A 26,218-nucleotide genomic window follows, 5' to 3' on the forward strand; every position below is an offset into this window, starting at 1 on the left:
GAAGTTCTTGGTCCCCTAAATCAAACGATTAAATGTAGAACTTATCTTTACCCATGCCTCTCCTACCTCTCTAGSTCGCTTTTAATTATTTTTCTTGAATCTTTGTAACTCTTTCTGTGCTTACACCTATCCAAGTAAATGTAACAGGCCAGAGCCTAGTCATTGACCCTGGGAGCAAGTGGCATACAGCATAGCCTACATCTGCAGGGCTAAACTCCCCTCTTTGCCCCTCCAGTCCAGTCCCTGCTCTGTGCTCTCCCCATACTGTGCCCACACGCTGCCTGGGCGCAGGCTTACTAGCACGCCAGAACTTCCTTGGGGGCAGGCAAGCAGCTAAACAGTGAGGATGGCTGAGGGTCAGCACGTGAATCTGTGCCCTAACCTGGTTTAGTTTACCAGTACAGACTGGAAAATAGCTCAGTTTCTTAGATTATGTTTGAAGATATGCTTGCAGCTCCAAACTTCTGCATTCCTTTTTAGCTGGAGCTCCTGTGAGGTTATAGTTTTGCATGGTACTTCTTGGCTAGCATATTTTCCAGCTGTCACTAAGGAAAAATATCTGGAGGTTAGACCACCTAACAATGTTTTCATTACTACATAGGAACCAAAGAAAGGAAAGCAAAGAAATCATCAAAAATGAAATGGTAGRTTTGTGCATACAGCTTCACAGAAATTAAATATAACATGCTGATGCTACCACAAAATTAGCACTACCAATCAGAAGGTCATAGCTGTTATTTTCATCAAAAGTTAAGGGTAGCTATCAAACTGATCTGATTGTAAAACTCTAAGGAATTTTAATTTCCACAATACAGTTTGCAAGCTCTGCTAGGCCCAACTTGAAGCAACAACCAGACTAYTATGTTTTGCTCAAGACCTACCAGTGTATCTGCTGATGCCTTCATTCACCCTTATAGTATCCCTTCTGTATACAAGAGAGGAAAGTCTGAAGTGTATTTCATAAAATCTCTGGCATACACCTCCTTGTGAAATCAAATGTTTGAAAGAGGTTTACTTGATTTTTCAGCAGAATTATTTGGTGCTGCATGGGGTTTCTTGGGCTGAAGCTGGTTTCCATAATATAAACGTAGTTTTAACTGTAAGACAACTTTTCCATGAGGAAGATTTTTCAAAAGTTCACAAAGATGTTCTGTGTCTGGGTTTAATCTGCTCTGGAAGCATGCTTCAAAGCCAGAACCACTTAAATGAAAATACTTTATCCAACGGTTTATGATCTACATCGTCCCAGGGGACTGCAGCTGTTGTCTTAGCATTTCAGAGACTGAAATTTCATCTTCATTGTAGCTGTGGTTTGATTATTAACTACTGTGCCTTGTAACCAAATTAATGAAAAAAAAACTTGGAAGGAAATATTTTATGTAAATTTAATCTGTGAAAAAGCAGCATTTTTTTTAGCCAAATGTTACCACTAGAGAAATTCATACTTCATATTTCCTTAAGTGTAGCTGACACAACAGACATCCTGAACTGTATTTGGAAACAATCTGAACAGCACATAAGTTATATAAGAGAGTTAGAGACATGATAATGAACAATTCAAGCACAAGACTGATGACAGGAGACACATCTAGAGAATATATTTAGTGTGTACAGTCCTCCTGAGAACAAAACGATGCTAGTTAAGAGGAACCACACAAGAGGCAAACTTCCTGTTTATAATAGTATAGTTGTCACAAGGGAGGAATCAATGTCACAAGCAGTTTGAACTTAAAAAGTATGTTAAACAGAAGAGGAAACAACAGGTTCAGATACAAATACTTTCGCACAGTGGCTCACAGCCTATACAAAGAATGTTGCTTTAAAATAGATACAAGTCTCTAAGCAAATCACTGGAATTTATCTGCAAAGTTATCCCAGATGGTCCTTCTTGGCTTGACACCACAGTAGCTGCCTCAGTGACAGGAGCGATAAAACTCAGTCATTGTGTTAAGATAACTAGGCAGCTAAGAGAGTACATCACCATTTGGAAATTCCCTGGAGAATTTTAGTGAGCCAGTTAAATGTCAGATATTATCACTGTCTAAAAAAGACCAGCATACTCACTCACAGATGTGCTGAGACAACAGTGGAGGTGCTTCCTGGGAGACAGTGGAAATAGGACTCCCACCCCTCCAAGAACCCCAGACAAATGAGAAAGAAGTGGTTATAGAGAAATCCTGAATTTTGGAATATGCAATATTGGAATAATGGCCCATTAAAAATAGTGCCTTATCACTAGAAACTAAGACTCATTGCCTGTCAGGATAGCTCAAAGGAACAAACTCTGGAATTCCTGCTTTCAGAAAGGAAGCAAAAATCCTCCTAACCTTTGATCAATAAGTAACACCCTGTTTGCCTTTTTTTAAAAAAGCACTTGAAATGAATATTAAAAGGTTCTTTAAATTTACTTTTAATTTCTGTGACCCCTGACTTTCTTCAGATCTTCCTCTTCTGCCTGCAACCTTTGCATTAACTTAGTGTAGGCTCATAAGATCCTTCAAGGCACGGTTCATGTCTTTCTGTTCATACCACACAGGATTTAGCTCCCAGGAGGACACTATGGATAAATTTTGGCATGCTTCAGAAACACAACAGTATCTCACATATAGTGATCATGTAAAAGTACCCTAGTCATGGAGAGACTGGTAATAACACTAATGTTATTAACTTTATTCAATCATCTGATAAGAATTTTAGAGCCAAATTAAATGAAGATTGGCCTTTACAAAATATCACAGGGACTCAGTTATGCAAGTAATCCTTATGTATCACTMATAGCTTAAATTAGCTATGGATTATTCAAATGCATATTGCTTAAAGAAACAATGTAAATGCATATTGAATGAGAACTAGTATCTGATACTGAGAGGTAATATTAAGCTGTCCGAAAAGGTAAAATTCCAGAATTTTATCTTTCAAAATCAAAATACTTAGAAACAGAAGAATTAATCTTCTTGTATTTGTCATTACCTCATCATTCAATATGTTGTGTTTTGAATTTCAAAATTTAAGAGGCTAAATTAAAGCAATTTCATCATTAAAACCAAAATTGAATTTGCCCAAGTGAAAGCTTTAAGATCTAGTCCATAGAGAACTGTGTTTATGAATGAAAATTGTTCTTTTGAGGAAAACAACTTGTTTGGAAGTACAAGGAAAAAAGTATTCTCAATAAATTAAATACACTTTGGGAAAATTCTTTCCCTAACTGGACTTCCTTAGGTTCAAAAGTCACTTTTAAGTAGAGTGTAGACATTTTAAAGCCAATGTGAAAGTTTTACTTCTTAATAAGCAACAAATATCTGTTGAAAAGACTGTTATTGGTTTAAAAGTAGCTTTTTTGTTCGTTTTTTTTAAGTAACAGTGCCCTTAAACAAAAACTGAAGAGAAGATACTTGATTTCTTATTCAAACACTTTCAGAATATCTGCAGAGCCAAAATTGCAAAGGTTCTAAGTATTAATTAATTTAAAAGAGTGAAAAAAAAGTTGGTAAGTTTAATACATATTTTCTATGAAGAACCTCATCTTAAACTGTAAATAGTATGTAAAACCTGATCAGTTACATTACAAATACAATAAATACTGAGCAGTAAATAATTAGATCTCAAATTAAGGAAATATRCACTTTATTTTTAATGAAGTAGCAGTAATTATCTTTAGTGTTCTGTGCTATGCTAGTGTTCAGCAATCCACTAACACGCTTGCAGCTCTGCCATGTGGCTGGGAAGCACCTCCTTTCTTTTCTCCAGGCCTTMAATCAGTGCTTCTTTTGGTGGACACAACCTATCCCAGTTTCAGCTGGAAAGGGTAGTGGAGCGAAGTCCTCCGACAGCACCACATGGAACAAAAATGCTAATGCTAAGTTAAATACATTCTTCTGGAGCATTCAAGTACGGCCATTTAAGATGTGCAAGACTTGTAAATACTTCTACCCACAATAGCTTAAACAATCACCAGTAAATTGAACAACATTTTTACATAGCCAGAAGTAGACAATTCATATCTATTCAGAAAACAAATATATTCTGAGTCTATAAGTCTATGCTAGGGTATAGGGTTCCATTACGTYGCCTACCATACTCCTATGCCACCAGCACAAAATTACCAAGACAGCAAGCTAATTTGGCTATTTTTTTTCCTTGCTGTAGCTCTGGATGAGAACAAGAACGTTTTAAGTAAGCCCATTCCCGTGAAATTTATTCTAGATATGTCTGTTAAGTTCTAAACACTTCTGAAAAATAAGTAATACATGCAAAATCGAATACCAAAATAAAGCAAATCGGTTTAAAAGGCTGCTTTGACAGTGCTATGGACAGCACAAACTGGATTTGAACTTTCCTAGAATGCAAAGATCTTTGGCATCAATTCTGACCTTTAACTTAGAAATGAGATTGTTTGGCTGAGCAACAGTTTTAGATCTRCCACTGTAATTTCTTGACAAGAGAAACAACTCTTAGCATGCCTAGCTTTGCAACCTTATATACTGGCCTTTCCAGGCAAGAAATAATACAAGAAGTATAAAACTATATTGCATTTGTCAAGAATTGCACACAGATATTCAGAAATGCACAGTTTTTGTCATCCTCTCTAGCAACTAAGTACTGTGCAAATCACTCAACCAGATTCAAAAACACTTATACTCATGTAGTCCAGCCATACCAGGGACTTTTTCCCTCTCTCACACTAGGAAAATGACTTTAACAACAGCTACATAGCTGAGTTGTGCTCCTACACTAACATCTAAAAACACACTTCTAACTGACTTTTCATAAATTCCTTTTCAAAATGTGTCTGTTGATCTGTATGTATTCTTAATCCCTCCAATAAGTACAATGGTCAGATTATAACTATTTACATAACTATTCATAATTAGCAGGGCTATCTGYGTACTACTTGTTATCTAGGATATTTTGTCGATTACATGTATGCTACAAAGCGGATCTCAAAAATAGAAGCTTCCATTTAATCTCTTCTGCATTACACAGAAATACTTGGCACTTGTTCATAATACATTAGCTTCTAAGTAACATAATAATAGAGCTAGCTGTCTGACTCAGGGCTATTTCTGAAGCTGCTAACTTAATTTTTTCCAATAAACAGAAATCTTCCCCCATTATGTAGCTTCTCTGCTTGCAATGAATTATCCCAGATTGCCACATAACTAGATAATCCAGTAAAACAAATTTCGTTTGTGCCAAACATCCTTCATTCAAAGCATCTCCTACATGCTATGATGGATGCAAAGTGACTATATAATGATTTTTTAATAAACATACCTTATACTTTTGGCTGATTTATGTTGCAGTAATACATCCCATGTATCAAAATAGGAGGTCTATACGCTCAGGGGATTATGCTAGCACAGATCTATAGCACAAACATGGCACAGTGGTAGCTGGGCAGCTAAGCCCTCAGGGCCACCTTGGGGGAAGTCCCTTGTGCAAACATAGTTGTTCTAGATCAACCATACTTTTATTGGTATATTTACCTGGTGAGAGGAATATTTCTCATATCCAAGGGATATGAGTAAATATTTTTGATATAATTGTGTCCATAATAAAATTGCATGATAGCAGATCATACAAATATTCTTACATCAATAACACACTTCTTGTTTAAGTCCTAATTTTAGGATAACACTAGATTGATACATATTGTGCCCTATTGCTGACTTTGTCCTGAGCTGCAGGGAACAGCTGCAAGGAGAGATGAGAGGTTTTTATTTATTTATTTTGCTTTATGCTTAAAGAATCAGTAAAATTGAAATGAGAGGYTTTGAAAGGGGTTAAAGTGGCATAAGATTTCTCTTGCCCAATGTGTACCTAGGATTTTATTTAGAAATTAAATGTGTTTCATACTTTTTGGGGGGTTTTGCTATTAGTCATTGCAAATTCTTTCAAAATGCAGAAGACAATTTAAAATGAAATTCGCATAACTTTTTTTTTTTTCCTGTAAAAACTGGATTGGCAATCATACGCAATTTAGTGGCTATGTTACTATATAGCAGACTTGATTCTGCACTGCTTTCACAATTAAAAATTTGGAAATTAATGTGGGTTTTGCCATTGAGGATGAAACTTCACTTCCTCCCCTCTGAATATTAAAGATCAAATAATCTTCCATATTTTCTAGTTTATTTAATAACATAGATTGTATAAACATAACTTGTGAYTGACTTCCAGTTTCTCACATATGAAATACTAGCGTTGTTTAGTGGAGGTGAGACAGATGGTGCAATAATACGTATTTTGCCTCTGAGGTAGATACAAATCAGAATGTACAGTTTCTARTAAGAGATTTAACTGTTGTTAATAAGCTCTAAATATACCTTCTCATTTATATCCAGCTGATACTAAGAATGCATTTCCATTTCAATGATCTCAGTGTTTTATCACTTCATGTCTAGCTTGATAAAATCCAAAATAACCAGTGAATTGGACTGGCTGATCCCACATCTCAGATTTTGTTTGCTGCAATTAAACTACTAACTTTTCAAAATATCAATCTGAAGAATTCCTTTCAAAGTTTAATGTTCTTTTTGTCAATCCTTTAGGGGACTGGAAGAATTTGATTTAGAGAGACAAGTTATTTTCTGGTCATTTAAATCCAAATCAAGCATCATCACTAAATGCTGCCTTGGAAAACAAAAGGGCCAATCTGAGAAACACATCAGATTAAATAATTAAGACACTATATTTAAGTCAGTAATTGGCTCTCTGGGTGTCAGAGAATCCACTAGATAAAAAACAACAAATCCTCTGATTACTGCCTCAGGGTCTGGGCACAATCCAGACTTTGGGAGGAAAGGAGTCGAGAAGGAGTTGAGAAGTGATCCAMAGCTTGCACAATGAAACAGCAGAAACAGTCGTGATAATGCCAATGGTAGCAGTGAAAAGCTGAAAAGAGTAAAGAAGACTTAAGAAAGAGTTTTCCTATAGTGAGTTGTTTCCTGTATAAAAAATATTACAGTTGTTTCCTGTATTAAAAAAACTCCTTGCTAACACAGCGAGTATTCTGTCCAGCTCCTGAAGACAAACAGTTAACACTGCATAAGTGTAAGACACCTCATTTGGGCAACAGTCTCGAAGCTTTTAGTGCTACTGTCCACTCTGCTGCCTTTGTGAATGAGGACTTTGGCAACCACATTTAGAATCTTTATTCATTTTCTCCATCAGTTTAAAGGATACTTGAAATAAACATATTTCTATTTGCATGTGTTTTTCTGAAAGTAAAGTGAGTAATGACTGCTATGGACATCACACACAACAGAAGATTTCATGCAATCTCATAAATAAGCCATTCTGAATTGTTGCCTTCTGAAATAGTAGAAAGTGTTACATTCTCACTGCCAAGGTTATTTTTAGAAGGGCTGATCATCTGCAATTACAGCTGACAACACTGGTAGATGCRTAAGTAACCTCAGCTCTAAGCTACCAGATCCTAACTGCTGAGTAYGCAGAGACATACCAAATTTGGAACAAGTTGTAAATATTTTTCTTACTGGGCACAACTGAGCTGGCCAGTTCAAGGACAGGAGAGGGAAGACGACTAGATCATACAGAATCACAGAATGGTTGAGGTTGGAAGGGACCTCTGGAGATCATCTATTCCAACACCCCTCCCTGCTCAAGAAGGGTCACCTGTTAAGATTGTCCACATTAATCCTCAGCAGACTTCATTTACACTTATTTTTCTTATATTTCTGTCCTTTATTCTGTCAAGTAGAAGAACAAGTAGTAATATAAATATTTATGCCACCTTATGCTGGTGGATTCCTCATATTGACCTTAGAAATTTGCACACAGGCCACAAAGCATACAAATGTCATCTGGACTGCAGCATGCAAATACCATCCTCTAGATGTTTCTTCCAAGTTATCAGGGAGACACATACATTTCTGTAAGGACGGAAACAAGCAGAGAATAATTGAGCATCTGGAGAAGGGTAGCGTATGTTATGAAGGGAGTTGAAGAATAATAGATGGAAGTTTCTTGCTAAAGCAGGAAGAATGCATGCCCCCAGGCTGCAATAAAGAACAAGACATCCCAGTTCCCACTGTCCTTAAGTGACCACTGCAGCCATCTCAGCAGACAACAGCTTTGTGGCATTGATATCATATTATTTATTATTCAGGTCTTTCCTCTCCCAAATACACAGGCTAAATATTCTAACTGCAGGTTTAGTCACCTGTCTTTTCAAATATATGCCACATAAGAAAAAATGAAACTATACCAAGGTAGCTCATTTGTATTAGGCCTCAATTTCTTCCATGTTGTACAAACGGAGAGAAGTCTTCTAATAAAAAACCAAGGTGTCTCCATGGTATGAAAGAAAAAAAAAACAGGCCCCCAATCTATTTTAGCCTATAAGTAATTCATTATTCAAAAGAAAAGAAGGTGACTCATATACAGAAAGACCAGGCAAGAAAGCAGAAGGACACTTTATGACTCCTTTAGGAGTTAGGATACCATTATTTCAGCAAACAATTGTGTAGAAATCTGGAAGCAGTTTTATTATGGAAAATGCCTTATGAAAAAGATCCTTTCAAGCTGGGAAGGGAGTGCTGGATTAGGAGCCATGTTATGTAAGCTTGCTGGTCCAGAAGCCAAAGCCCTGCCCCATCAGTTGCATAACAAGCTACAACGGAGAGCTGAGCCTCATTCCTTTAAGCAGGAGCACAGATGGAAATTCAGCAAGCTAGCAGCCTTCCCCATGCAGGAAACAAGACATTTACTGTCACTTGTTATTTACTGGAGCCAATTGTGTGCAATTTGATTTTTCCCCCTTCTCATTTCACAATGCAAACAAAGAAATAACTTACAAAATAATGACTCTAGGCAGACTGTCTCCTGTTGACACCATCCTGATTTGGGAATTACATTGTCCCTTTGAAATACTGAAAAAGCCTGTAAGCTGCTGATACATTTCTGAAAGGAAGTGGGAGAGGCAAAAGCAAAAGGTGCTCTGCAATGGAATGCACTAAAGAAAACCAAATATTTTAAACAATATTTGTATTCCTCAATGTGGAACAAGACCCACTAGTCTCATCCTAATAACTGAAATCAATACAAAAAAACCCAAAACATACAGCTGATTTTTATATACAGTAAAAAACCTCATGCTTCACCATGGATCAAGAAGTTTGATAACCATTCATGTACCATAGAAGTTTTGCTATATTTTTCTTCCTAGATGCTAAATATTGCAGCTTACACTACTGTTACAGGGCTTCCCAAAGTGTTTTACCAGTTTTTTACATGTAGGAGGTTACAAAAATACATAGTGGGGAGGAACAACACAACTTTCATTTCCCACGTATATCTGCACTGAGATTTGGATCAGTATTAATGTTATTCTTCCTCTTCCCTAGTATTGTAAGATTGCATTAGAAAGGCCTTCTGCCTGCATATTGTTCTTATCTTTTTGGTCACTATRTCTAAACACACAGAACCCTGCATTATTTTTCTTCCATTACAGAAAAAGGCACAAGTAGGAGGGAAAAATCCAAAGCTCCACTGAGTCTAGATAGCCCATTGGGCAAGCCTGGTCAAGGGATGATATTTTTCATAGCCAAAAGTTTGTGAAGGACTGCTAAGACTACTGTTATTTATGAACACACTYCCCCACCCTTCTCTTATTTCTTCTCTTTTCTTCTCCTTTTCTTCCAATGTCCTTCAAATTTAAAAAGATGATAGAGATTTTACTCAGGAACCAGGCTGGAATTAAGCATGGCAAATATTGGGATATACTGGTAAAGGCTATTCAGAAGTAGTTGTTGATTATTTGTTAGGGTAAAGAATTTGTTTGTGGTATCATGCAAATTTACATAGATTTCCTTCTACTCATAGTAGCCATTTTCAAACAGTATGTTCTGGAAATTTTTCTTATTTTTCATGAAATAGATTGTTATGTCAATCATTTTTCTGCACGGCATTCAATCAGAATTTAAAGATCTGGAAAAAACAATCTTGCAGCGGTTTTCTCAAGAACCACTAGTATCTGTTTGTGTTATATTTTCTTCATAAATTTACAAAGAAAGTGAATTACAGCAAAAATAACACCCGTGACTGAAGAATGTGGCTGCACACACAGGCACACAACAGGAAAATTTACTCACTGTTCTTACACCAGTGTCACATTCGACTTGAAAAAATCCGCCACCATGCTATAAGACTAATGAATCCAGCCCAGCATTTCTAGAGTCTTTAAAAGCAAGCAGCCGCAGAAAGCAAGCTAACTTTGCAGTTTGTACGATAAAACTCAACAGTTAAAGATATATGCATTAACAGCAAACACTTGAAGAAAAACCTTTTGAGCTTCCAGTTTCCAAGATTCCTTAAATATGATTCACAAGATTAAAACTGATGAAATTCACAGTCAGCACCATTCCCCCCACCCCCTCACCCGCCCTGCCTTGAGTTCATCACTGCACAACACAAGTGATTACGCAACATATCCCAGCTACCTTTAAGATACGTTCAGTTTTCCTGGCCATGCTCAACATATCCTTTATTTATATGCAAATGCAGAGACAGAAATTACAAGATATATTAACTACAGCATTGTTCCATATGATATCCAAGACATGAGCTAGTCAAGAGCTACCAAATATCATTAATGCACATCTACAGGCAAGCCAGCTCAGAGCAGATTAACTATTTCCCCCTCAAAATCTGTTTCACTATGAGTCTGATGTTACAGTGGGCATACAAGAGAGTCTCTTTGCTTTGCTGCTTTGTAAGATGATTGCTTTACTCACATTTCTTGCTGATTGCTTAAAAATCAAGCTGCTTTGCTTTGAGATATTGAAAACCCAATGAAAGAATGTTTTGGCCATACTTGTTTCTTTATCATCCCAAAAGTTGCTTTAAACACTACGAAATTAAGTAATGCACACTTGATTGAACAGAGCTCAGCAAATTGAAGGCCTTTTTAGCTCTCACCTTAGCACTCCCATTGTATTTTTAATTAGTTACTGTGTTTGAATCTACGCCAAGCAACACAAGCTGTTAGTTAAGCATCTGCTTAACTAAGTCAACAGAGATGAAATCATCTCTAAATGAATAAATTATATTTTTGAAACAAAGTATTATATGTCCATAAAATAACATTAGAGCAAATATCTACAGATATGGTACAATCTAACTGCTTCATAAATAAGCAGTGGATACCTGTGGATATTATTTTAAAATATAAATTCTCAACCTCCTAATTCACTAATTCACTCCACAAACTCAATTTCATAGTCCAAACTTAGTTTCCACCCAGGCACTTCCAATAAAACAAAGGAAACTGTAGCTATACATACCTGCAGACAAGATTTGCTTAATGGTTTTAATCTAGTCAACTTCTCCAAAATTAATTATTTTAATAAAAATATTAAGAGAATACAAATAGGATTTTTTAAGCTTTAAGATAAAATATGCTGGTAATGAAGTGTTGGTACTAATGAATATTTGGTACGGATTAAGGAGCAATTTGAATCAGGAGCTTATGACTATGATTAGTCTGTAATACAAGACTAGGTAAAAAACAAAAAGGACCTGTGAGGCAGGGTGTCCCATCTACTTCTTATGAACTATGACTTTTTTGTTGCAAGTATTGTTACTTTTCACAGAACCCTAATAAAGGGTCAGTTATCCATTCAGCTGCATAAAGAGCAGAACTTGACAAGTCAGTTTATTATTTATAGGCAAAACAAAACAACCCACACAACACACTAGGTAAAGCAGCTGTATTTTACCCTGCCTGCACCAAAGCATTCCATTTAGCACCATATATGGATAGTTTTTTTTCAGAATATCATATTTGGAACAGGGACAATCTTAAAAGAATTAAAAGTAAGGTGACTGACACATCTCTAAGTATTAACATTTGCAGCATGTTTACCAGAGAATTAGTTCTTCAATCAATGGCATTCATGTTTGTATTGTCAATCTAGATAATTATGTAAAAATCTTTGTTACCAAAAGCTGTAAATGAGGGCAGGTTACATTATGATGTTAAACACTTGGTTACATGTTTATACTGAGTATTAATACTCAGTAGGATAGCATATCTAGGAAGACAGAAAASATACAAAATGTACATTTTAGATGGAAATTCACCCTGAGCAGCAGCAAGTCACAGGAAGACAAGAATCATTGCAACTAAATAACACAATCCAACTCTTAGTACAACATTGTAACAAAAAGGGTCAGTAATATCTAGGTTAATCATTTTATTACCGCAGTAGTTTTTACAAGGTATTCTGGCACACTTGAAAAAGGAATATAAAGTAGAAATGTAATACCTTGCATTTGTGTGTATCTTTGGAAAAATAGCTTCTCTTCAATTCTGATATCCATACATKGAGAATGGAAATATTTTGCAGGATTTACAGCACAAAGGCCCTAACAATGGCACAGGAGACTGACGGTTGAAGAAGCTCAGTTTTGTCAAGGAGTATATTGATAGGCAACCATCACTATGAATAGGTATTTGCACATTAAGGGGCGGGGGAAAACAGTTCTGCTGATAAGAACATAACAAGAGTGCAAAGTCACAAGCTGAACTAAGACAAAGTGATTTTTGAAATTTCCTAGCAGCAAGGGTCCACGTATCTTTGATATACATTTTTATCAGGACAGGTGGCAGACAAAGTACATTTAGTATCTGCTTTGTCTGAATCTATCTGTAATGAGAAACAATATGACCTGAACACAAAGCAGCAAGGTTGAATGGTGACAGTGATCCCTTCCCCACATCAACTGCCTATATTCCTTCATAAAANAAAAAAAAAAACAGGAAGCTTCATTTTGCCTACAACAAACTCATATTTCTGCTCTACACTAAAACTTTAATCAAATCTCATAATACTTCAGGCCTTTTAGGGACTATGGATTCCCCTCTTTCTAGGCCCCCAATGTACAACTGGGCAGTTGTATTCTTATTCTGGGTGGCAGGCTCTTTTCATCTCCCTAAACTAGCCCTCATTTTAATGAGGYATGAGATACTGAGATAATATAATAGAGATAAATACTAGGCCACATGAACTGGCACTCCCAGCTGAAAAGGAGCATCAAGCTTCAATGCACCAGTGAAAGATCTGGCTCACTTGTTTAGCTGTAAATTGATGGTCAAATTTAGGGTCAGGATGACATTAACTTTGTATCAAATTCTTAGGAACATTTGAGATTTTTTTCTTCTCCGTAGCTTGAACCGTAAATTGACAAGGAATCTCTCACCTAGCCATTTATGCACCGAAAGATGGGTCTTAATGGTATGCTCTCTCCTAATTCTCTGCTCGAAGCTACAAGTAATTTAGCCTTCCAGAATGCAAAAAGCTGGACCCTAGAGTAAACATCCAAATTATTAAGTGCAGCTGCCTTTCATCTCTATGTCAGCCTAGACAGTCTATTGATTGTTTGGCTATCACTTTTATGAAAATACAATGTAACTATCTTTACTAACTACATACAACATGTAGACTAAATATGGGCACAGCCAGATTCTGGTAGCATCAGAAGAAGCAGGACACAATCATTCCTTGAATAGCAATTGTGGATATTTTGCTAAGATAAATTTGCCTTAAATTCCCCTTTGYGCTACCAACAGTGTGATTATTACGACTTTGTTAAATCTAGTATTTTGCATAGCAAAATGCATGGCATATTGCTTTCTGTAACACTCACGTGCAGAACAATAAAAATACTCAGTTAAGATTTAGTGACATTATCAGCAAAATGTGGATATTTTGCTAAGATAAATTTGCCTTAAATTCCCTTTGTGCTACYAACAGGAGCACTTGCAGGCAATTCTTTTTAATAAAGCAATTCTTTATATTATTAAATTGCCAGACCAGTCTTTCAGCAGACAGAGTTAATTAGCAGATTAGCAGATAAATACCAGGCAGGCAAAGAATGTCTTGAAAAGTCAGAGTTAAAAGCAAAATGGCAATACATGGAACATTGATCAATTCCATACCGTTTGCTAACTGTGTTACCATTAAGATGATCTTGTCTTCCCCCGATTTACCTTGATGACTAAATGAGCATATGATCAGATATAGTCATACTTTCTGTTTTTTCTTTTTTCTTTTTTTCTAAAAGTGGCTTTCTGGTGGAAACTTTTTCATGGGCTATTTCCTGTTGATTTGTTCTACTTAGGTATCTAGCTAGTTTTCATTGGCAGGATTTACTGTTACTGAAGGACTGGAATGTTGAAGCTTTTACATTGCCTCTCACATTTTGTGTGTGAGAGATCTCCCTGTTTTACATGCCTTGGCTGTTCTGAAAATGCCAAACCAAACTGAAATGCTGCATATGAAGATAATTTCCCTTCCATAAAACATATACCAGATAACTGTTGTGTTTGCATGCCAATTAACATATGTACATAATTAACATATGTACCTAAAAACAACACACAAAGAGGATCCTATCAATAAATGAGCTTTATTTTAAGTGCCTGTAGAGAGAAACATTCCATGCTTTTTGACATAAGTTTTACTCCACAAGAAGCTTCTGTTAGAAGTTTCAGAAACCATTTCTGCAATCACCTTCTTGATCACGTTCAAACATGCAGTTTGACAGACAAGAATCACAATAAGGAAGCTCTTCAATATTTTCAGCTTTATCGTAAGCTTCAAAACCTACAACTTGCACCCTCAACAAACTGGCAAATTACACCACATGAGGAGACCAGCCAATAAGTTTGAGGGCAGAGGAGCCATCTAGATGGACTCAGATATGCTAGCGAAATGGGCCAAAAGGTAGCTTACAAAATTCAGCAAGCACAAATGCAAGGTCATTCACTTGGAAAGGATTAACCCTGTGCAAGAACACAAGCTGAGGGTGAACTAGTTGTGAGCAGCCCTGCTGAAAAGAAGCTGGGAACTGTGGTTAACAGTAAGCTGAACATGAACCAGAAGYGTGCCCTAGCAGCCAGGATGGCCAGCAGCATCCTGGGCTGTATTAACAGGAACACAGCCCATAAATTGAGGGGCATTATTATACCCTTGTACTTACTTAGGCCCCTTAGACAGCACCTCACCTTGGGTCCCCTGAAACAAGCCAGACATCAATAAACTGGAGAAAGAGAGTTCAGTGGACAGCCACTAAGATGGCCAGGGCTGGAGCACGTGCCCTGTAAGGAGATGCTCAGGAAGAGGGGCTTGTTCAACCTGGAGAGGGGAAGGCTTGGAGAACCCCTGGAGAAAGGGACCTTGTAGCACTAACCCATGATTATATCGGTCTAGTAAGCAAACTTGGGCTTTATCTTGCACTAACTGTTAAGCAAACACAATAGCAGGGATAATAAAGGATAGTTACAATCTTTCCCCAAATATGCTTACGCAGCACAAAATACATTCACTATAGAGAAGATAAGGACTATGAGTACCAATAAACCCCAGGTAAATGAAAAGAGAATTACGCTTTTGTTAAAAGATAGTAAGAAGTATGAACTAGATGCTGGATTTGCTCCTCTGAAAAGAGAAGAAGTTTAGACCTGACATTGTGAGATGTCAGGGAAACAACACCTTCCATACAAAAATTCTCTTATGTATGTTTCTCCCAYCCCCCTCATCTAATGCAGGTTTTGTAATGTAATGTTGGTGTCTGGTACACAAGCCTGGARCCCTATTTTTGCCTCAATATCAGTAAGTAAGACTTTATACTCACTGGGTTTACGGGGAATCTTAAATTCTGATTTGCACACAGACAGCTGTAAAATCTACCAGTACTGAGGAACCCCCCAAAGAACACAGTGTTCTGTTTCAAGGAGTCAGCACAAGTATTTGAACTATTTAACTACGTAAGTTTCATAAGCTGAAAAAATACTTTTAAGTGGTGAACAACTGCATATCTGCATATCTGTTGAAGGGATCCCTGATTCTAAAAACACAAAAAAACCCCACGGTCAATAGAATTTCATTTAATTCAGGACGTTATGTTTGCCACTGAGTAGATGACAAACAGGGAATAGTTGCAATGAATTTTAAAAGATCCATATTTTCCCCCCTACATTCACCTTTCAGAATACAGTATTTCAAATACACAAGTAATTTGTGTAAATGTTAGGCAAGAAGACTGGGACTGAAATCAGAAACCTGATGAACTGAGATTGTAACTATAATAAGAAATGATGATAGAGTCAAGAGAGAGTCAAGAATTAGAACAAGGAAGGTAGAGGGGAGGAGGAACAAAAGATCAAWCTGGTGGGAAAAAGGCAGAAGACTGTTTCGAGAATATGTGACTGTTTACAGATGCAACTCAAACTGCTTGAAACAGAAATACTATAGTACTCTGAAAACTGGGCACACAAAATTAAGGAATGCCTTAATCTCTGGGCTTAGTTCATCATTGTTGTAAAATGGTAACTACTGCCTTTTATCTCATCAGTTAGTAGTGAAAAGAAATTCATCCGAGTTTGTGAAGCAAGAAATTATAATGAACATAGGAAAGTCTAGAAAGAAATTATCATCTCTGTCTTCAAATTAGGCTTTAAATAATGTTTAGTTAGAAAGGTAAAAAGACAACACTGAAAAAATGATAAGAAAAGGAAGATATTTAATAGTGGTATATTAAGTAAGCAAAATGCTTTTTTTATTATTATTATTCTAGTGAATCATGAGAGAACTACAGAAAAAAACTAAGTAATCTAGTATTTAGAGACTGGGACTCTTAATACTGGAGGAAAATAAGGTAAATCTTAAAGTAGGTGTTTTTTGAACAGCTCATGTGAACAGTCTTAATAACGATAGATTTTGTCAAGCTCTGATAAGTCTGGAGCCCTGTAACACTTTTAAAGACAACCACTGCATATTATGACRAATCTATCTTCTTAAAAAGATAAGAAAAGAAAAGGAGATGTACACATAATAGCACTAGAAACAAACTAACAATTATTCAGTTAGTTGCACTATTGGTTTCAGGTTAGCTCAGTCAGAAACAGCCTAACTCTGGGAACAAAATGTGGAAATAGGAATATCTGAAAAGGTCTCTAGATACGATTTTGATGAGAGATTTTTGTGTGGGAAAGACTGGAGAGCAACTAGGATAGATAAGGAASAAACTATTCTCCAGTAAGCTTTAAAACTCTGATGCTATACTGAGACTTTACAGAGCTTCTTAGGCTACTGCCTTGCATTGCTTCTGCAGAGGCACAGAAGTATGGGCTGGGCTCCATCCCATAGCTCAGAAGTCAGGACTGCCACTGTTCACAGCCTTGGGACTTGGCCAAAACAGAGTGAATTTCCCCTGGGACAGTAAAACACATGTTCTCAATACAAAAAAMCTCTCCTGTTAACCAATCCATTTATTTGGTTCCAAATAAACATACCTGATAGCCATTTTGGAGAAAAAATGATTAATATTTTGACTGTTTTTTTCCCCTCACTCTTGGAAAGTCTTGAAGTATTCTGCCTAAGATTTTCAGAAACAAATACTCAAACTGATTCAGATGGTCAAAATGTAAAATATCAGCTCAAATAAATAACATTTGGCAAAGTCAAAACTTATAACAGGATTTTGAAGAGGAAATGTCAGACAACCTTAGTAAGTAACTGTTAATTACATGAGCAGTTTCACTCACTCAGCTGTTTGCACCAGGCTCTGTACAGCCAGTATAGCCGATATATTTAAAATCCTAAAACTATTAGCCATACATAATGATATTACTTTAAAACACAGATTATTAAAAGTAGTTTACTTTCATTTTCATTTACATTCAAGTAACTATTATTGAAGATGTATGCAAGGATTATTATTTTAGCAACATAGCTGTACTTATATACCTCACCTCAGACTAAGGTTTCTTTATGCTAGGTGGCATATACGTGTCCTACAAACACTATATTGCTTAACTTCAGAAATTCTGTTACAGTTGTGACATGTTATGATTGAGCCAAGTCTTTGGTTAGAAGATACAAACTTCTCTTGTTGCCATGGGTCTTGCATCTAAACAGGGGGAGAGAGGAGAAAGAGAAAAGGGTAGGGAAAAACTTAAAAACAAAACCACCCCTCTCTCCCAAAAACCCACTTCAAAAGCATTGAAATTTTATTCCCATTTTATAAGGACAAAAAAAGATTGTTATTTGCTCAAGATCAAATCATAGAAAGGTAGATAGTATTTTGGGGGTCCAGTACAGAATTCTGATATTTGGAAGCAATTATTCTGTTTCCCCTTCCATTTTTAATCCATATTTTAATATAATTTTGCCACAGAGGAGTCACGACCTTACTAGTTTTCCTGATGACCTGTCATTCACTCCTTTTCTCTTTATCTCACTATGGCTGAGAAGTAAAACAAAGTGTTGAAAAACATTCTTTCTCAAAAGAAATAAATAGAAAGCATAATGTCTCTATCTATTTATCTTTAAAAAGATAAATTTTAGATGAAATTAAAAACACAACTACACAACAAAAAAAGAGCTTTTCCACTTACATTATCTGATTTAAAGCATTTTCCAATCTTTTTCTTCCCTCCTACTGTTTTAAAAAGTTAAATACATTTTCACAATTACGCCCCTAACTTCAGAATTTAAGCTGTGTCTAATGCTTACTAAAATTCGTGCCAAAGAAAACCACTGTACAGAATCCTCACAAACATCAAAGAGTTCAGGTCCGCAATTACTGGAAAAAGAGTTCAGTCATTGAGACTAGTTTTTCCAAACTTTTAAGCAAGTATGTAGTCCCATTAAGGTTAACCAAACAAGAGATGCAGGATTCGGCTGCTGATCTATGACACTAGTTAAAATTTAGAGTATTTATTAGACATTATTAATGAAACTCAGAAAGTTATAAGCTTCCCAAATAGCAACTTCATTGTCAGGAGGATTTTTTCCAGCAATTGCCTTTGTGGCCTGTTTCTTTTTCTTAATTTGTGACCTATTTTTAAGAGGAAACAGTTCCAGTGAATAGATTACAATGTGAGCTGAGCATCCTGGCTCAAATAATGAAACCTTATACTGATCCCCCAGGCAGGCATGCAGCCTTCCCAAGTGAACTCCCAAATTTACCCTACAGATAAACCATCTGGGAAGGTTCTGCAGCACTGTGATAAATGCCTTTTCCCAGACCATATGCTCTTTCCAAGACCATATGCCCTTTGTGAAAGTCACAGATTAACCCAGTTTGTGTGAACTCAAGACCCACTCAAGGCACCTTTGCAGACCACGGGAATACCACACAGTGCCTCTCAAAAAAAAGACAAAAAAATACACGCAACTCACAAAAAACATCCCCCCAAACATGTTTTTGAAATATTAGACTTTCCATCAGAAAGGAAGAGACAGCTGAGAATTTTTACTTTTTCACTTTTGCCAGGTGCAGTAAAGTCATAGGTGGACATACTAAAAAGATTTGGTTTATTAAGCTGGTTAAAACATTAAACTCCTCCAAGATGTACTTTCAAATTGAACCAAAATGTAACTGATAAGCATCTATATATTTTTACCAGTTATGACAGCTCTAGAACTCAGAAGGGTGTGCTTACAGATGTTTTTATTTCTTTTTTTAAACCCACAACCAATTTTGTTTCATGAATGAATTGGTATGTTCAGTATTTCATTTACATGTGCACTGGCTCTTGCACCTTAATTAACTGGCTCACTAACTTCACACATCCAAGCGTTTCTGCATCGTTGCTTCATATTAAACAATTCACAAGACAGAAGATATCACAAAATACTTCTGTAATCAGATATTAATGCCATTGTACTATAAATTATTTTTGTGCAATAGGAATCATGCAAGTAAATACAGAGGCAGTGGGTAAAAGCCTTTATGGTTAAGTGGACCATCATCTCCTTATCACTAGTTAAACACAAGAGAGTACCTAAGGAGACAAACACTTGTAAGAAGCTTACCTCACAACTGTTGGTACAGGCAGATTAATGGTATTATCAGTCATACCAAATCACCATGTTAGTACATTTTTATGTCAGCCTTCTGTTGCTTGCTGTATTTTAAAACTACAACAGCTTATTTTTCTAAAAAGATAGCTTGCACACAAAATTTTAAAGTAAACTTTATGCTTAATGCTGTACTATCAGGGTACAACAAGGGTTACTGGCAGAAGATAAACTAGAGGCCTGGAAAACACCAGCAAAACAAAACCCCCATGAGACAGATCAGGAGTTCTTTAAGAAACACTTTTAGGGCAAAAGGCACTGATTTCACATCAGCCTAAGATCAAAGCATCACACATTTAATGGGCTGAAGGCATTCAGAATGGCTCTATGGCATACTTCATACTAGAAATAGTCTTTCTGATTTGAAAAAGTACCATCCAGTTTTAGATGGTACTGTGCCAGATTTAGACAAAAAACAGACACTTTGAAGTAGCTGAAGCTTTTATGAAACTCTACCAATGTCCATCTCTACAACAAGACACTGAACTTGCTATCTTTTAGGCAAGCAAGTGAAGAACTACTAGCTGTGATGCTGAATATCTTACAAACAAATGAACCCATAAGGAAGTTAAGACCAAACACAAAATGAACTCCTAAAAGCAGTCTAGTCCCCTACCAACAACTGCAGTGAAACCAGCGTAGCATTCCTCACATATTTCAAAGTTCAGACTTCTAGTTCCTGAGCAGCTGCCATGGTACAATCTGCTTCACGTTTATGCTTTCAGCTTTGAGTCTCTCTTCTTATATCCCTTCCCTTTTCATCAAAGCAAGTTCAACAACTATCAGAATTGGAACTACATCCCCTGAAGTTTAGCAAGTCCACTGTTTCACTACTATGGAACGAGGCCTAGTCTTGCTCTCTTTGAGTAGAGGGGATCATGTGATGACCTGTAGCAGCATTTGGGTAGAGACAGCTCCAGTTTACATGGATATGTCACACAGCTATGTGACTGCAGTTGTGCATTCCTGTGCCACACGATGCACTGCTCCAGATGGTGCTACTGGTATGGGACCTAAAGCACATTTACACCTCACTGTAAATCCATGTCTTATCTTCCTTTCCTGATATAGTCACATTTTGGTGATATCATATGAATGCAAAAGATGTGATTTTCAAAGATGTGAGTGCTTAGGTGTTAAGGTTGCACTTTTCAAAGTACCTCTAAAAGTCCACAGGGCTTAAGGTATGTACGTACCTAGATACTTCCAAAAGTTCTCTATTTTTATCCTTGGACCTCAAAGTGCCTTTTAAACTTCTTGAGTAGCTTTTGGAATAAAAGTTGCTCTATTTAAAGAGAAAAAAAGAAAAAAAAAAAAAAAARAAAAGAAAGAAAGGAAAAGCTGAAACACCTGGAGCACTATTCATTATGATTGGATGACCTGACAGCAAGGAGATATTTGTCATTGGGTTGTCCACAAAATTGTTTAAATAAAATGATATTTTTAATTAAAACAAACTGTAAAAAAAAAATCTAGAAAAACTAAGTGATATCTAGATAAATATCATATCTACTGAAATGCAGAAGAGAGAGGATAAGAATATTGACTTCAACTGGTTTAACTTCTTCACACAAACATAATATTTCTTCTTATAATTATTAAGATAGGTTTATTATATTAACAGTCAAATCATAACAGGAAAAGAAAACACATGAGCATTCCCATTACTTAGAAAATGTTTGTAAATTTACAGGCAAGAGCTATGTATATATAATGACTCCTATTAAGTATTATGTAGATAACATCCTCAACAATACAAAATGATTTTTCCCTAAAAGATTTGCTCCTATCATTTTCTTCATTACTGATTCAAACTACAGGTTTTGCAAAATTGCTTAAGCAGATATCTTTCTACATAACCCTTGCCTTTTTTACACTTCACTTTCTCCATTAATGAAAATAACAACGCACACTCCTTGGTAATAAGGCTTTAGAGAGGCTTTGTATATTCCAAGAACTACTATTATTCCATTAATAATGGAATAGTCTGCAGGACTTTTATACAGATTTCTGCCTACAAGATCCTCTGTTAACAAATTAGCAATAACTCATCATTGTAGGTTACAGCATCACACTTTGGTAAGGGAACAGTTACAAGGCTCCTTGAAGGGAGTTTGCTTAAGTCTTCGGGAAAAACGCAGACAGGCAAAAGTTCATTCAAGTGTGCCTATTTATATCAGGGCTGATCTCCACATAGGTTGTATCAATCTTAGAGAAAACTATTGCATCTAACCAGTCCAAATTTTAAAAGATATTTAGGTCCCCAGAGATACTGATAAGCACCATAGCAAGGTTTTCATAAGTTATTTCTAGATTTTCTCTCAAATGTAGTAATTCCTTCCTAGGAAATTAAACTAGATAACTGGTCAATACAAACACTTAGTCACTTATTTGCAAATTAGACAAAGATCTAGTAATTTTTTTCACTAGAATATTATCAAAACTTTGTATCTTGCTGTTTAACATGTAGCAACAAAATGACTAAAGCCAACATGAAAATAGACTACATAGGCAGAGCAAAATGTCACTTCAAAACTTTGTCCTTAGAAATTAAGAATTGTTTATAGGTTTTCCAAACACAAAAACCTGTTTTTCCATTATTGGTCTGGTTTTTTTTTGTTTGTTTTTTTTTTGTTTTTTTTCCCCATTCATTCATCAATACATCGGAATCAAGCACAAAATATTGGAAGCTTATTCCAAAACATTTACTCTTATGTAGGCTAACAAAACAACAAACAAAACTACTAGATCACTAAAAAATTAAAGGAAAAACAAACCTTACACAAATAAAGCCATCAAACTCTTCATGTGTCTGCATTCCACTCCCAATCCTTCAGATCTTCAATGTAGTAGTGTAAAATCTTCATACCATGGACTATCTTTTACTCTGAAGTTACAGATTACCTAGTATAGAAGAACTTAATTCAGCTGGGTCTGTTAGGTGTTTCTACAATACCATTTACCAATCATTCCAGTATATATTCTGTTCACCTGTGAGCTAAATTATGTGCTCAATGCACCACCTTGCTCTACGAGTCCTTCTGGGTTTATCACAGCAGTCTTCAATGTCATGTGGGCAGAAAGCTTCAGGTGGCAACCTYGTTCAGGAGGAAACGTGTGTAAGACTACAACCTGTCATAGCATGTACCACATCTCCTTTCCCACAACTCTGTTAAGAGGAGAGAATGAAATTCGTCCTGGTCTTTTWTTCTGTCTTAGCAAGAATGTATTGAAAGCAGCTTTGTCTTTTTGCAAGTGCAAGGGACTGTGAATCTTGTCCAGGATGAACTGCAAAATGACAGGCCCTAATGCAGACCTTCAGACACTCTAAAGCAAATACCCACATTACATAACAACTATACAATATATTTCAGCGACGTGGGCCACTTAAAAGAATACAGCTCTTCAAGAAAACTTAAGTTGAGTCAATATACTTTCTGTTGTCCTATCTTGATTTTCTATTGTGCAGGGCTGGAGGATATTTTGTCATATAACTCACATCCATAAACTCTGGATTACATTTCTTTGGTTTATCTAAAAAAAMCCCCAACTATTTCTCATATTCATTTTTTACCATTATCCATGAGGCAGTATAGGTATTAACCTCTATATTTTGACACAAAGATACCTCTCCACTAAAACACACGATGCATGCATGCTCTTTTAATATATGTGATCTATGGTGTGAGTTATTGTTTTCTGTTAGTAAGTCTGCATTTTGGGACAGAACCATATTATTCAGTACGAATGTCCTTCATCACAACAGTTTTGCCAAATATATAATTTCATACCCCGTAATCACAAAGTGGAGGAATACAATCTCCATAAAACTGCTATGGGTTTTCAGGGTATTACAAGCAACTACTGTGCTTACTGTATCCATTATCAGAAGATCATCATCTAAGCAGAAGTAAAATGCTGCTGCCTATATATCTATCCATGTATCTTTATAGCATATGCTGTTAGTTTTGTTCTGTCTGTAATTCTTCCCCGCCCCCAGGATATGATAGTTTCCATTTTTTTTTGTATACTGAATTATACGTATATAATGCCATTTTTTCTTCTGAAATGTGCACAACAGAAAATGTGCACAGATTTCCAACACTGTCAGATCAGAGAGCCAAATCAATTAGTAGAATAGAGAGTTCTCAGATAGGCAGTAAAGTCAGATCAATGACTGCAGTTAGTAAATGTAAAATTTTAAGCCTTGTGTTCTGCATTAGGATATGATTTAATATCCAGTTCCTTCCACAGATACAGTCTGCAGAGCAACAATTGAGACAATGCTACTGTCTAAGCCAGTCTGGTAAATTGTTACAACTGACAAATACAATCTGTTCTGAAATATAAACACTTTAAAATATTAAATTTAAATTTCAGTAATTTGATTTTCAAAKAAATAGTCTAATTTTTGCTTGTGGAATATAACTCCCTCCATATATCGACTCCATATGTTTCAGAGACCTTTCCTAAATATTCTTTATTGTACTTACTATCCTCCTACACACTAATATATAATCAGAMTTTCTGTTCTGTTCTGCATTCTTTAACCACAAAGAAGATAGCCTTAATCCAGATTCTAATGAACAGACTCCATGCTTGTTTCACCTGGCAAGAAACTGGAAAGAAATCTTCAATCCTTCATAAATTTTTATAGTTTTATAGCAAAGTATAGATCTACTCATTTTGTCATGTAAGAATGGCACCCTTGGTCTGGAAAGACTTTTCTAAGTAGAATGCCACACAGTCTTTACCATTTGATAACACACAAGATACATCTCCTTTTACAACCACTTGCCCTTTTCAGTTCAGCTGAGTTCAGCTCTCATATGAGTGTTTCAAAGTACACCTCGCCTAAGTTTCACTGGAGGGAGAGAACAGATGTACGCAACACTTGAATTTAATCCTTAACCCCTACAGTAGCAGTCCTAGTAATCAGAACATGTCACTTATACACTGGATGGGGAAAAAGAGATCTGGAATCTATTTTTGCACCTGCCACTATGGCACTGACTAACCACTGGCACATCACTCTGCTTATGAATGGCTTATGAACGCAGATACACACAAGTTGAGGCAGACTCCTATTATATTCTTTTTACAATGTATCACTCACTGTTAGTGAGTTATAATACAAACCAAAATCACACTAGAGCTTATCAGTGATGAGAGAAATAAAGGGCCATAACATCTTTACAGGAAAGGCCATAACATCTTTACAGGATTTGTATATAATTAAATACTATATTAAGAGAAATTGTAACCTTCCCTCCCAAATAGCTCCTCAAGTAGCAATCACACTCACCTCCTACCAGAAATGTTTGAATAATGTCCCTAAAAGGCCCTGAGACTAAACCCTATAGATGCGATATTCTGGGCTTTTGCATGAATTATTTCAATCCATCATAATTTTAAAGACTCATAGCTGCTGTACTACTGGAAAGCTTAATTTGATTTCTGTACATAAAGCTGAGCTTTGATGGATGCTACAAAACAAAGGCTAACCATCCAGCTTCTGTATCTTTATCTTCTCAGCATTTTTATTGACAGCAGAGAACTGAGGGCTCTGGCTCATGACCTATAGCAGTTTAAATCAATATGCCAGCTGTGACAACTGAGAATCCAGCACACAGTATTCTTCCAGTAGCAGCGAGAGCTGAAGTGAATCTCTAGAAAAGAACATTGGTAAAATTTTAAACCACTAAAACACACACCACACAGGAATTGGAGCCCTAAATAATTTTTAGTCAATTTTTAGTGTGAAAAAACGATTGTGTACACATAGTGAACTGGTACAAATTCTCCAAGTTTATTTCATGTATTGTCTTAAATCATTTAATTTTCAGTGCTATTTGCTTATTTATTTACTCAAAAGTCAGTTTCTGTCCCAGCACTAGAARGAAAATGAGTTAGAACATTGTGAAATTGAGTTTATGCTGATGTTAGATGTTTCAGATTAGTTTACATTCAGCCCTAAAAATTTCTCTTTACATTAGGTGACTGCAGCTGCTACACTTTCCTATATCTATGTCAAGAGAATTAAAGTAGACTAAAGGGTTAAAATTCAACAAGTTCTACTTTCTAGATGTAAAGAATACTTGGKTAGCTGCACTTAGAACAGAAAACATCGGTTTGTTTCCAATGAAAGTCAAATATTACTAACTTAAAGCCCCTTCCTCACTTTAGAATTTCAAGAATGTCAGTATCCRTATTCTTGGTGTTTTGCCAATATGAGATCTGGCAAAAGTCTCTGATGTGCTTTTTTTAATTCACAGCCCTGTACTACATAGATCTCCTGCAGAAAAGTATTTATTAACCACAGCGTA

General features: G+C 36.2%; 1 protein-coding gene across 1 annotated transcript in view; it reads right to left on the reverse strand.

Annotated features, from left to right (window-relative positions):
* Positions 1-22,970, reverse strand: part of SIAH1 (siah E3 ubiquitin protein ligase 1) — a 67,497-nt gene extending 44,527 nt beyond the window's left edge. The window contains exon 1 of the mRNA XM_085303826.1: positions 22,670-22,970. Coding sequence (XP_085159952.1) covers positions 22,670-22,710 — 41 coding nt within the window. The 5' untranslated portion in view covers positions 22,711-22,970. The remainder of the gene's footprint in view (positions 1-22,669) is intronic.
* Positions 22,971-26,218: the final 3,248 nt, after the last annotated feature.

This window comes from Rhea americana, unplaced genomic scaffold, assembly GCF_003343005.1.
Source record: "Rhea americana isolate MKP2758 unplaced genomic scaffold, rheAme1 scaffold_20, whole genome shotgun sequence".
In the NCBI taxonomy this organism is placed as follows: Eukaryota; Metazoa; Chordata; class Aves; order Rheiformes; family Rheidae; genus Rhea; species Rhea americana.